Genomic DNA, 14,957 nt, shown 5'->3' on the forward strand with positions numbered 1-14,957 from the left:
GCTGCTGAGGATCCAAATTCAAATCCCACTTCTTCATTTGGGACCACAAAGTCACCTCTTCCACCTCCGTAGTTTGACTATGCTGGGCGCTGGCACCAGGGGATGGAGGACAGAGAGGAAGTAAACGAAGGAGATCACATAGACGACCTCTACCCTTCATGTTAAGTGTTGAAGCACGCACACACTCCCCCACACCTCAGCCTACCTGTTCTTGCCCACAAACTACTGAATAAAGTACTTTATAACCCTAGACCCCAGTTAAATATGCAGCACTGGGGGAAGTCGAATGATACCAGGAGGTTGCACAGGAGGCACCAGGAATAATTGCAGTTCTTGCTTAAGCAGTTATAATAAGCCGGGGAATACTTGCTCCAAACCCTGCGACACCCCCCTGCACACAGGCACTGCTCAGTGGCATCAGCAGCTCCAGGGGCACTCTGCTGGGGCAGCACCCCCCAGAAACCCTGGCCCCCCTTCACTGCCCTTTTCTGAAGTTAAAGCTTTTGCTGCATGTTGCAGATGATTAAATGGCTTTTACAGTCCCTGATCCAAAACAAATTAAAAGGGATACAAGTCCAAAAACATCCGGTGATAAGCATTTGTTCTGAGTGAAACAATTAAACGGAAGGATTTGTCTCGTTAAACATACAAAAGGTTATCGATAACCTACCAGTTCACGTCGTGTCTTCCAGCACTAGGGAGGGACCGGTTCCCACTCTGTAACAACACACCTGTGCTGCCGGCCATGAGCAGACACAGCCACTCACCGCCACCAAAGGCATCCTTCCTCCAAGGAGCATACTCAAACCAACTGAGAAAGCCGTTGTTCTTCAGAAGCCTATCTGCAATGCAAACTTGACTTCAAACCAAGTACATGGTCAGACCTGCTTTCCTTGTAAAATCTTAATGGGACTCCACCATAATAAAACCAAGCAAGTTATTAAATTCTTAATTAACAATTTTCCTTCTAATTTGACCACGTTGTAAAGTTGTTTGAAAACCTCCCAGAAGTTGTTTCACTGCATTATGCACAGTCCTACAAGTACAATTACTAGCCAAGCTCTACAACATGAATGGTTTTCATGATTTCTTAACAGAATATTGCTTTCTTTGCCCAGCACAGTCCATACACCCCTGGTTTATCAAAACCTTAGTCTAGGCTAGTTAAAAACAAAACCAGTACTTAAAAAGCTGGATGAAAACGAGTTTTGCTTCTCACACCATTAAACTGCATGCCTCTTATTTTATCCTCTCATTGTGACTTTATAAGCTGCTCCCACCAAATTCCACTTCAAATGACACTGAAGAAAACTATGAATAGGTAATTGAAAGATGCAACTTAAACCTTTAACAGCTGCAAAACTGCTAACAATATAAAACAATGAGCCAGAATCAGCAAGCTCTAAAAAGTACTGAGATCTGATCTAAAAGAAAAACAGAAAGTTGCTATGGTGCTCTGCAATTAGGGGTCAAGGTAAATTAATACACAAATCTGTCTCACTATACAAGCTATACTCACTCATATGAATATTTCACAGCAAGTCATACAAAATATATGGATATTGCAACTGAGGCACAGTGAAACAAGCATGCTACAGCCCCCAAATACAAAAAGTAGTCTTATTTTTATTTAATGGTAAAACACAGAAATTCTAGTAGTATGTTACTCCAGTGTATGAGCTCAAAACCTTGCAAAGCTACAGTTCAAGTAACCACACATTACTTGGGAACTTAAATTGCTCTTGTTCCTTTCAAACAGTCAAAAATTGTCACACAAATACCAATGTACTCTTGACCTCCACAGGGAGTGGCTCATTCCTGTCTAACGTGCCAGCAGCGGCTTGAGGTGAAGTTTCTCCATTGCTGGCCTAACACACTCATCTGTCATATCAAAACAGTCACATGCACTTATATGATTTACTAGATTCTAAAGGTATTCACTTCTAATGAATATTAGCTTTTCCAAAGCAACACCCAAATGTTTAAACACATCCTGAAGACTCTGGGTGTTTCCTGGGTTTTTTCCCTCCCTTTGTAGCTAAGTGGAAGCAAACGTGTCTAGTTTTCATCCTGGAGTCATCAGCTGCAAAGCTTCAGCCTAAGAGAAAATTCTTCAGGTAAGTCCTTCCACATGCTGTTGTACCATGAAATGAAACCATTTCAACACACAGCATTTTACTTTAATTTGGGAAGAACCACTGAAAAGACTTCCCAAATTTTGTTCATAAAACGTCAACTTCAAAAGAAACCTCTAAAGTGAGTTTTCTGCCCATAACAAGTTTTATCGTAGACCTGTGCTCAATGCTCTAAGCTTGTAACACTGGAAGGTTGACTAACCTCGACTTTAAATACATTTACACAAGCATAAATATCCTCTAACATGTAATGTATTAAAGGCATGATTTAAACCTTCTACAGTGAAAATTCTTAAAAAATCATCTGTCATCACTTTCATTTATCAAAGACACATGAACTGGGATTCTCTATTCTCAGCTCATTTATTCTGTGTTTACTTCTGCGCTGTGACAATATCAGGAAGACTATGCTGGAAACATCTGACTGGTTCGGGGTAGAATTTTTTTCACAACCATGTATCAAAGATGAGGGGAAACAGTATTTTTACTGTGAAGAAAAGGTTGTGTATATCTGGTAAAGAAATAAAGCAAGCTTTCCTTGGTATATCTTGGGAAAGAACACAGGTTTTGTTGAGCCCACGTTATTTTTCATTTCAGAGCCAAGAGGATGCAACACAGTCAGGAAGATATTTATTCCAATACTGTTCTCCCTAACTCTGAAAAATAAAGACTTGAAAAATTATAACAGGTAGCATCAACTAATAAAACAGCACCAGTGGCAAATTTAAAATTCAATGTTGATGTTTCATCACTTTTTTTATGTTATAATCCTGTAACGTACAGTACCTCCAGCCACAGACTCAGCTGGAAAAACACTTTACGCTAAAAAATGGTCAATGCAATTTAAACAAAGAGCATTTCCTTGGTTTTCTTGCTAGCCAGGGCACAGAAACCATGCTATACACCTCCTTACATCTGCAAAGGGCAAACCATTTTCTTTAATAGACACAAGGGCATAGAGCTACTTCCAAGAGGCAAGTATTTGCTCTCATCCTGGTCCCTCACCTCGCCCAAGTGTCATGGATCAACCTCTGCAACCAGCTACTTTTATCTGAGAAGCCAAGGCCAAGGCAAGGTCCAAGGCATGGCATTTGGGCCACGAGGAGGGGTAGGAGGGAGCACACCCAGCCTGCTGAGCAGCAGAGGTGTTGAGGCAAATCTGTGAAGACAAAAGGATCCGGATGTGAAATATCCAAAGAAAGAGTATTTGACAAATACTTAACGCTTTCTAAAGTAATCGATCCTTAGCTGGTGAAACCACAGTGTTTAATCAGAGAGGGTGATATGCCGGTGTTGGGAGCTCTGTTGCCTAATACCACTAAAATCCCTGCACAAAGAGTTATGTATATTTTGTTGTCTATCATTTTGTACAACGCCCTTCCCTCAGGCACTGGTCCTCAGAATGCATTATACATTGTTAGAGGAGATTAGTTTAAGTGCAGATTATTTTTTTTTTTTTTTTCTTTCTTTCACAAAGCACTTAGAGATCAGTGCTTGGGAACAGAAGCTCTGAAGCACAGTCTTAACAGTTTATTTACGATCATAGCAACTAATTGGTCAAAGACAAGCCTCAGGCCCCAGGACTACCCCCATATCACCGAAGTTTGCTGTAATGATGTGCCACTCATCCCCCAGAAACCAGGGCTGTTAACTGGCTTAAGTGGCTTTGCTGGCGCAAGAGGGTGGACAGCTGAGTAACTGACCACTGAATAATGCTGACTCCTTCAGTGACAAAAAGACAATGGCCAAAAAAAAAAAAAGAATAATAATAATTTTGACATGTAGTAGTGGTTTCGTTAGCAAAATGTCTGCCCAAGGTTTCGGTCAGCTCATAGGAAATTACTGTATAGATGGAGACACTGCCCTGACAAGGGCAGCCTTCCCCTCCCAGTCTTTCCTTTACTTGACAGTGACAGCTGCCACCACACCTAGTCCTTGGGCTCCGTTATATCTTAGCCACTGATAGGAGTCACCCCATGGGAAAGTAGGATGGTGGGACTAAAATGATGTCAGGTACCATGAAGAATATTTTCCTTTTTTGCTTTACAAACTTTTGAACCTTACAGGAGGGGAGCCATCCGCTTTATGCTTTTTTTTTTTTTTTGCCTTTCTTTTTTTTTCCCCCTGCAAACAAATTTTAACAATGCATATCCTGCCAGGAAACGTTACCATGCATTAGTGATAAAGCGTTACATAAAAAGGTAAATTAAGTTTCCAAGACGCGAATCTGAGCTGATAAACACATTACATCCACAGTTCAACAACTGTGCAGAGAAGAAAAAAGAATGAACAGTTAGAGAAAGCTTCAGGAATATGAGGGGGGAAAACAGGAAGAGCAGATAAAGTAATGCCATGCTGTCAAAACACTGGTCGGTCTATGCATAAAGCATAGCTACCAAACTAAATCAGATTAAACTAATGGTCACACATTAACCTTGGATATGTCTACATGGTACAGTACAGACCAAACAGTTGAGCTCAGGTACCCGATGGCTTGCCGGCACAGCACTCTCCCATGGCATTAGACCCCTGCTCAGCTAGATAAATAGCCAGATGAGCCATTTATTCTCCCCTGGGGTGGCAGTGGTGATGACACTGTGCAGCTCTTCAGCACAGAAGGCAGCAACAGTGCTCCTGGCCAGGTGCAGCCACCAGAAAGGGCCACTGGTGTGTTCCCTCTAATACGGAGATACTGAAAGAAATCAGCAGGGAGGGCCATACGCTGCCGCTCTAACACCAGCAAGCCAACTATACACTTAAAGGACAACTGCAGGAGAATGGCTGAATGGAAAGGCATTCACAAAGCTCCAAGCTTTGCCAAGAGCATGAGCCTAAAGGTCAGGGGACAGGATTTGGGTTAGAAAGAGACTGCACTGGGCAGTGAGCTGTTCCCAAGGCAATCGGGCTGTGCAGGGCATGGGTCCTGCAGCAGCATCAGACACAGCTGGGCTCTACCAAGATTGGTTGTGGATGGGATCCTTTGGAGAGGATGCTTATCGCTGCACAAGCTCTCATCCTTGAGCTGAAAGGAGAAGAGCTGCAAGTCCAAACCTAAGCCAGACCATCACAGCAGCTGTACTGACTACATGGGGCTACAGCTGCAGACCTGATCTGCACAGAAAATAAAAAACATTCAGGCAATCTGACACACAAAGGGGTGATAAAACCCTGGATGAAATTCACTTTACTGGGGGAGACGGGGGGAGCAGAAATCAAGTAGGGCATAGAGATGAGTTACCTGGCTACTGCACTTAAGTACTGCACCAGGACCCAGCTGCCTCCCCATCCCCAACAGTCATCAGGCGAAGAAAGAGAAGCTGCTGAGATGACCTTCCCACTTCACACAGCTCCTCTGACTTCCCCCTGACAGCACCAACCTGGCAAACACAATGCCAAGAGGGATTTAAAGAGACCACAGGAAAAGACATGCCAATTTCTGTAGAGCTTAGACAAAATTAGCCAATGTTAATTCCAGCAAACAAGCGAAAAGCACAGAGAACAAGAACAGAAGGATGTCCTGGAAGCTAACTAATTAGCAGAAGCATTACAGTGAGGACTTCCAAGCACCAACAAGAACTAAGCAGGTTATACACCTTTATGCAGGATCTTTTTCAGACAGAATAGAGAACAATGTCTGGGGAATTCTTTGCCGGTCGCTTTTTGCAACCAAAATACACAAGTGCTAATTAAATCATGCCAAGTCTTCATTTTCACACTTCCAAAACTGCTCAATGAAAAGTATGTGTTTTGGCACTGCTCTCTGTTTTAAAGTAATTTAGACAAAGCTAAAAACAAAGAAATGCTTCAACCCCAGGAGGTGATATAGCTGAAGATGGATGAATCGTTAGCATACTGGAAACCTAAAAAAACTTGTAAGAGACACAGACAGACCTACTTTCATGGAACAGTTATTGCCTGACATGACAGAACACAGAAAACAAAAATAAACCAATAGAAACAGTGAGAAAGCAAGGAAACATCCTTTTGGCAGAGTTGATAGATCAGCCCTCTGTCCTGCAGCATTCTCCTAGAACAGTTACCAATCCTTTTTAAAAAGCCTCCAGGTAGTTAAAGCTGGGACAAAAACTGGAACGTGCAGACAGAATCTGGGACCTTCAAAAACCCACACCAGTTGCCTTATCAGTAAGCACATGCTGAGAAATAATGTCAAGTACACAACTGCTGAAGCAATGAAGTATTTGTGGGAAAAGATAATCAGGAGGAATTTTAATTTATCTTTCAGTGTTTTGAGTGGCACCTCTTAAATAAGAAACCTGACTGAAAAACCATCACTTGCGATTCTTCAAGATGTTGCAGAAAGAGATGCTGCCACGGTTACAGGTTCCAGGGCATTGATTTTGTGTGATCATCGGGTGAAGGATACTATCAAGTAGCAAGCAAGACTCCCTATGTCAGCAGTGCTAAGAAAACCGCTATTGATGCATATAAGTCACTGGCCACCCTCCACTGCGCGACTGCACCAAGAACAGATTCCAGACACTCCTAGCTCTTGTGATGTGCCTAACAGTTGGGACGTTGGCTTCAGAAGTTTGAGAAGGAAATCCCCTGATACCAAATAATGTTACAGTGACAGGAGGGAGTGGGAGGACAGGAAATCTCCTCAACACTTTGCCTTATCTGGAAGACGACACAAGAACAGTGTTTGGGAGAAGGTGCAACCATCCTGGCCCTTTGAAGCTAGCGGCATGCTGATTCAAAACCAAACTGTTAGACTTCAGGAGCCTTTATCTTAGCTAGTTACAAATTACCTTGTGCCAACAACAAATTCAAGGCATCTCATCCCTGATGACAAATATCTTCCTTATCTCCAAGAACCACGTGGTTATAAATGAGGTCCCACCTCTTGCTCCAAAGAACCTGTTGTAGAAAAATCCCTGTCACTCCTCCAGCTGCTGCAATTCTTCATTTACATAAATCACCTCTATTTTAGACTCCTTTTCCCTCTGATTTATGGCTTTAAGAAAAATAAACATGAGTTAAGGAAATACAAGAGTTAATGAGCCAGCCTTAGTAGCTTTGACCACATGTAAATACTGCAGCCAATTGTTGTTTCTCAGCCAGCTTATACAAGAACAAACATGCAAATAGACATGTAGCATTTTTCTTCAGAACTTAGGATACAATCCAAATCCACCTCACCTAGGGACTTTAAAGATTAACAGCTTTTCAGTGTCATAGAAGCTCTTCCTTTCTCCAGTTATCAGGCTAAATTAGGGCTACAATCTCCTTAAACAAACAGAGCTTAACATTCACTGTACAATTTTTAGGCCAGATGGAACTTTTATCATCAGCACACTTCATTTAAACTTATTCCTGATTATGTGGATCTGAAATAAACCCAGACTATTGAAAAACTGGACAGTCTTTCAAGAAAGCGTTTGTAAAAAGTTAAGTGAGTTTAATGTGCATGACATTCCAAAAACCAATCCCATCACAACAACAGGTATCCTGACCCTCTCTTTTAAGGTGTGGGCTCCAAATACTCATGTGATATCACCAAATAAGTCTCCAAACTGGCAAAAACCAAACAGTTCTAAGAAATACTAATTCCACAGGAACGAAGAACTAAGAAAAATCCAAAATGATAGTGGTTATATAAGAGATTGGATTAAGAATAATCTACTGTGATGTCTGCATATTTACAGAAGATGTGGAAGAATAAAATAATCACTTGAAGAAAAGTTAGTTGTTAAAGGAAACAATTTGCTGTACTAGATTATGTTCATGTGACCAAAAGAAAAAAAATGCGCAGAAACAGAGATCAGGTATTAAATGTTGGCTTGACTCCTATTCTAAAGTAAGATCAGATGCCCCCGCCAGCGCTTCCTTCCATTCAAGATGAAGCTCTTCTAGCAACACACACTGAAATTTAGTGGTATCTCACACAGCCTGAAGTCACCCCCATCACAAGGGGCTTATCTGCCATTATTCCACTGTGGATATAACAACTGACCGTGTGTGAGATGAATGATTATTTAATGCTTGACTGCTCACATAAGGGTAACATTTTTATCTTACTCTGCATCTATGCAGCCAAACCACATCTGCAATTTAATTCTGTCCTGGTAGGACATGATGCAAGCAGTCAATAAAAAGAAGTTTGCCTTCCTACGTAACTAAACAATTTGCCTTTTTATATCACTCTTACCAAGCACAGAAGGAGGAACAATAAAGAGGACATTAGATTGTTCAAAAAGCCTGTACTTTTCTTGAGATTTTATTATTCAGGATCCTGGTTTTAGCTTTCCCATCAGAGAGACAGAGGCAGGTACTGACAGGAAAGGTCCTTCTCAGGACGGTAAGGTTGTTTGCAACATCCAAAAAAGCTGGTATTTCTGCCTCCTTATTTTACACATCTGGGGGAGGCAAGGGCTGAATGCAGCTCTGGGTCACAGCAATCTCACACAACCCAGATCATTATAGTAATTTTATTGTTATATACCATAAAAAGCATGCCAGGTCTTGCTATTAAAAGTCACTGTATTAAGAGGTCAGTTGAGTCACTTCAAGTGATACTTGATTAACAAAATGTGAAAGCAATGTCTGCAAGAAGAGCAAATGTAATGCCACACATGTCTTGGTGAGCAACACTTCCTATCTTCTCAGCTTTTTTGCTATCAATGTACTGCACTGCTATCCCACACCCAGTCGGTCTGGAGCTAAACAAAGTCTGGAAAGAGTCATGCCAGCTCACAGCAAAGGTTCATCAGGTCCAGCAGTGTGGAACAGCATGTGGCCATCCAGAGAACAGCATAATCGGAGAGTAAGGAAGTAATGAAGCTTCTCCAGATTCCATCAATTTATAGTTTGGGGATTTGCCAAGATGGGGAGGAGTACGCATGCACACATATGTGACCATCAACTCACAGCCCTCACTGTAAAGCCTACAACAAAATGAATTCGCTACAACATCCATCAACCTTTCAGATTTGCTATGGCTCTGCTTTTCTGGACATCTTTCTAGCTGGCTTCTCAGGCTTCCTAGTCTACTCCTGAATATCATGAATTACACTTCAACGTTTTTAGCAAGCCAGAACACTTATTTCAATAATGACTTCTCCAGAACTTTTTTTATTATGAATGTAATGTTTCCAAACAACATTCTTGATTGTTAGACTCCAACAGTATTGCTGTGATAACCCTCTAAGAACCCCATCTCCTCCTGAGTTACTGTTATCCTTACGTTAGCTGGGAGATTTTGAGAAGAAACTGACTCTCAGAAGAATTTGGTTGAAATGAATCACTACTCATGAGGGCAAATCCAAAGCTAGCATCGCCTCCGGACAACTAATGGTTCATAGGTTTTCACCAACAGTTGGAGGCAGTGACTTGCCAGCATACATAACTGTGTTCAAACTATACATGGTGATATTTGTGATATCTGCTTGAATCAAATTGTTCCTTTTTTTGCATATGTTCATAATTATGCCAACACCAGTCACAGCTGGGAAAAGTGAACTGTAGTTTATGTCTTCTGTACAGAAAGCATTTAAATATTTATCACTGATGTATGGCTCTAGAAGAGGCAGCTCTAAGATCTCCTGCTGCACTGCATTGTACCCGACACCTCAGCATTGAACAGAACACATGCTTTCATGAGCTAGAAAGAAGTACTGTTGCTATCACTTTCAGACACTTCATGACTAAAATGCTGGACCCATTACCCGATTATCCAGCAAAACACACTGTACGTAACTGAACAGGTCTACATCCTTGGCCTTGGAGACTTTCTGATAAGATCAAAAGAACTGAAAATAGTGCATAGGAGCACTTTAAACTGAGGAGGAAATGATTCATGAAACAACAACAAAAGATATCACTTACAAGAAACTGGCAGGTTAATCAGTCATTATTTTATGTACATGTACAGTATATGTTATTATTGCTTTCATATTCCACTGCTGCAAGTAGATGCAGAACTGGAGATCTCTCCTATATACTGTAGCAAACAATAGGGGGTTGGACCCCAAAATTCCTTTCAGGCAGTTTTGAGCAGCAAAAAGTCCTCATCTGGGTACTATTTTCAGAATAAGACTCTAAAATTTCAGCCATAGCATGCAATGCATGAGACAGTTGTCATGAAAAACATTCCATGTTATAAAGTACTACTCTACTCTAAAAGCACCAGAGATTGGGCCAGGAATCCAAGCCCCAAGTGATATCAAATAACTTATTATGCTATTTCTTTCCACCAAAGAAATTACATCTTGCAAGAAAAACCAAAACAGATATCTGAAATCAAACAAATTCTGTCTAGCAATTAAGCAGATGGTAAAAGAGCAAAAAGAGGCTGTGAGGAAAGATGGGTTAGGTTTATCCTTTATACTGACATGCTGCTTCACTCCTTGATGAGCCTGAGAAATATTGCTGTAATCACTGTATCAACATTTTTTTGCCTTCCAGTAATTATGCCACTGTATAAATGAAGCTCCTGAAATTGATGTAAGCACAACTCCATAAAAGAGAATAAGAACTCATGGGTGGAAGTAGTAAAAATCAGTCAAGAAATAAAGCACCATTTCTCTTTTTTATCAGAATAATTGACAAGGACTGAGGTAAATTCTCTGTCGCTGGCTCTTTTATCATGACATTCTTCCAGCAGATAAAGGCACAGATTCAGGGAAGCCCTACAGCTTGAAGTAAGAAGGGGACAATTTAGCTAACTGCAACGATACTCTGACCTCATTTACTAAGAGTAGGTTAAGTACCTGGAAAAACAGTCTAAGTCAAATACCTTACTTCACAAAAGCTAAATATTTGAAAGTTACCATAGCACCTCAATATTCCCAAGATGTAATACAAGAGGACAGGAGAGGAACTTCTGAAATACAGCCTCCAAATGCGGTCACCACAACGCAGGCTGCTCGACCCTAACTGGAAGCTGAAAGCCACCTTCCTGAGGAGCGCAAGATAACAAATTTCAGGGACACAATGTCTTTCCCTCAAGCCAGTGGTGCCACACTGAAGTTACTGGCTCTTGATCAGAACTAATAGTAAGCACAGAAACATGAACTGACAAATCAATCATTGCTGAACAGCAAGCAGCTCTCCCAGAGGATATACAAACAAACAGAGCTTTCAGACCAGACAGAATAAGCACAGGGAAGAACCACAGTAGCTCATCCAAGCATTTGATACGCGCGCTGGGAAGGACATGATGGTGAGAAATTCAAGCCTGATAAATTTCCCACCACTAAGCCAGGAAGTAGAGGGCTGAAAGAAAAAAATATTGCTGTCCTTCTCAAGAAGGTATTACATAAAGTATAACCACACGTCTAGAGTATTTCACCGTCCCCTTGCAGTTCACGGTGGCATTTATACCTGTATGTAAGGTTATCACCATTACAGGTTCAGCAGAAGACAGTATATCCCTGGAGAAACTGCTCTCCAGCCAGTGTTTTTCTCCCACAGGCACCTGACCCACCTTATCTTGTGCAAGGCAATGGTTTACCAGCAAAAAACTCCGCTCAGTTCTCAGTGGAGCACAGACTAATGGGTTGGTATCAGTGAACCATAAAAAGGATCAGCATGCACTTCTCAATCCTAATATGTACGGAGCCTGTAAAGTCTCCTCTGAGAGCATCAGTTATACCACACATCTGATTTACGTTTTTCAAGGAAATAATTGAAGTTGTTCAGCTTGTTCCAAAGGCCCAATGGGAAGGAGAAAACCCTCAAGACACCTATGTGGCAGCTTTGCAGCAGCATGAGACTAAACAAATGGAAAAACCTAAAATAGATTGCAACAGTTTATCATTAATCAGTATGAATTACTTGGCAGAAGGTACCATCTTTCAGTGCAGCTTAGTGGCACCTTTCCCACAGAACTAATACAAACACAAGTGCATGCTAAGAGATTCAGGGAGCAGGGGAAAAGGGATGTCATCGCTGACTGAGTTGCTGATTGCAAGAAACAAAAAATAGGACTACACAGGGCAGCACCTGTGTGGCTGAAAAACATGACTGGCATGTTCCAACTATTTAATTTGGCAAGGTTAAACTCACCACGGAAGAATCATAATCATACTACAAAACACTGAAGTCTTCTGCATTGCCTCCTTGCAGTCAGACACCACTTCACCAGTTCTATTTATTCCAGCATTTACCCCAGACAGGGAGAATATTCTGAACCCTTCCTCCTGATTTCATAAAAGAACATTGCTGTTGAAAATAAATATAAGGGGGGGGAGGGGGGGGCATTTTATCTTTGTTTAGAGCCAGATGTAAACTGAAAACTGCAGACAAAGCTTCCAGCTTAGGCAACCTCTATCAAGCCTACAAAGAAGCCTTTGTGCTGGCAGGTCCTGGCAAAGGATTTAAGCACCCAAACTATTACATTTTTCCAACTATATGAAATGGTCTGATAGAAAAGATAATTTATGTACATGGATTCAATGATCCAAACATATAGTAATCATCACAGCTTTAGTGAACTTTGATTTGAACTGTTTAATAGCTATCACAAATTTTACTTTGACCCTCAAGATTGATTTTTCAGAGGTTACATAGATAGCAGCAGACCTCTTTCCTATATTTGTGTATGGATAAACTGGTAGGATCTTAGATCCCATTTACAATTCCCTTTTGCATAAGGTAGTTTTGCATTTACATGTGTCAATACTTACATCATTTACTCATTTTGTGCATACTTAAAAGGATAAGACAAGTTCTAATATGTTTCAAACCATCATTTCCATTGCTATTAGACTTAAACAGAGAAGGTAGAAGGTTCAACAAATGACCAGCCTGAAGACCTTGCATTTGCAAGCCTGAAAACATGTAACTCCAAACAAAGACAAGCAGAGAAGGTAGCTAGAATGAGTAAAAAGCACCAGGCCAAAGTAGTTTAGACCACTCCCCACCCTGCTGGAATCACCCTCACTATTACTTCTGTCAAAGAGATAATACAATAGTCTTTACATTCTCAAGAAAACTTCAAAAACGACGTTCGGAAAACAATTTGCAGCAGTTCTGTCATGCTTACATGTGTAAACCATGTTAAAATTGCTAACTGTAGCCTAAATATCCCAGCAACTAGAGAAAAGTAGTAAGAACTTTCCTTGCACAGCAGTGTTAAAAGATAAACCCGCAAACAAGATAAAATTATCCAGATGTTTGAAAGGACTTTGAGTTTGATCAGTGAAAGAAAAAACCCAGAGAGCATGATCTTAGTGAAATTCTCAGACTTTAAATTGAAAAATGGATTGTCCCACACTTGCATTGCTCCAATCATTTCACACATTCTTCACTCATGTAAAGAAGGGTATTACCACAAAATCTGGAGCTGTGACAAGATAAGCTTTCCATGGACTGAGAACCCACAAATTAGAGAGAGTTAATCACTACTAAAGCTTTGTGAACAGCACTTGTCAAATACACAAGCAACTGTAAACACCTACACAGAGCTATCGAATGCCACAGCATGAAGACAGCTAAATAACAGATATCAAAAGTCACCTCTGACAACCATGCTTTGAACCAGCCTTGTCATCTGACTTCTCCATACAGTGATGAAGGCCATTTCATGTAAAAAGTGAGGTTTCAACACTTTAGGTATCACTTCTTCCAAACGTTGTAATGGATAAAGTGGTTTAATCTACAGCAGCATTAACTACAACTTGGTTAATCTGATTTGTAGGAAATTCTCTATTCTCTGTCTCTCAGGCCCTATGTTTAGTGAAGAAAATAGTAACAAGCTAAAACAGTAATAAGCTCTTTCTATCAAATCACAGAAAAACATACTGAACTGACCTTCCATTGCTCTTTGGGAAGCAGTTTCACTACTACAATGTCTCCATTCAGGGCTCTGTTGCGAGCAACCACTCCATCAATAAAGATATCGCGGGTCCCATCCTAGTCAAAGAGAAAGAAAAATAAATCACAGTTGTTAAGAGGTTTAAAACAATCGTCAAAAAAGACACACACCCTGGTGAGACAAACACCCTGCCGTTGGGCACAGAAATCAAATGGATTCACCAGATGTCCTTCAACACGCAGTATCTTTCAGCAAATAAGCTCCTTTGCAGTATGTGCTAGCACAGTAGTTCCACACTATTTATTTCAGAGCCAAGCCCTCAAGATGTATTGTCTGCAAGCTCTACTCAGCTCCTCTGCAGTTATTCTTGGGAATGGGTAGACGAGTCTTCTGCAGTCACAGTTCTTCACACATCAAGTTCCCAACTCAAGCACTCAAACCAATTGTTCAAGATGCATTTACAACACAGTCTGCGCAAAGTGCCCCGTGCAGAGCTGCCTGCTGCTCTCCTGGTGAGATGGGTAAGAAATGACATGGAGCTCCACTATCAGCACGTCAGTCTGTGAAGGCAGCCTGGAGAGTGACTGGAGATGTAGTCTCTTTGTTTTTTAAATTTAGAGTTAACACCATATATTCTGCATTTGGCAGAACTAGTTTTAGAAGAGATTCCAAAAAAAGAACTACAGACTACAATTGCACACCAGAGGATCTTTTACTAACAGACATGTTAGAACATCTTCTCTCAATACTCTAGGTTAACATCCTTGCACAAGAGCCTCTACTAATTGCACACACTATGATTACCCACCCCAGACATGTCTGGCATTTGGCTAATCTAGATTTAGTTTGGAAGACCTTCTGCATTTGGTGAACAAAGATGAAGTTCCCTGAAGATGCCAACACAAAGGTTTTAGTTTTTAAAGAATTGCCAGTTTTGTCTTTTTTTGGCTAATTATTAACAGTGCTCTTGCTGCTTTCATTTGTTTCCCCATAATTCAGTATATGAAAAATTCCATGTGTCTGTTTACAGTACCATGAACGTGTCA

General features: G+C 40.9%; 1 protein-coding gene across 3 annotated transcripts in view; it reads right to left on the bottom strand.

Annotated features, from left to right (window-relative positions):
• Positions 1 to 14,957, bottom strand: part of DIS3L2 (DIS3 like 3'-5' exoribonuclease 2) — a 195,092-nt gene that overhangs the window by 151,688 nt on the left and 28,447 nt on the right. For all 3 annotated transcript variants that reach the window (XM_080409894.1, XM_080409895.1, XM_080409896.1), the window contains one exon: positions 13,908 to 14,009. In XM_080409894.1, the coding sequence (XP_080266020.1) occupies positions 13,908 to 14,009 (102 nt within the window). The remainder of the gene's footprint in view (positions 1 to 13,907; positions 14,010 to 14,957) is intronic.

This window comes from Falco punctatus (assembly GCF_963210335.1).
Source record: "Falco punctatus genome assembly, chromosome: 13".
In the NCBI taxonomy this organism is placed as follows: Eukaryota; Metazoa; Chordata; class Aves; order Falconiformes; family Falconidae; genus Falco; species Falco punctatus.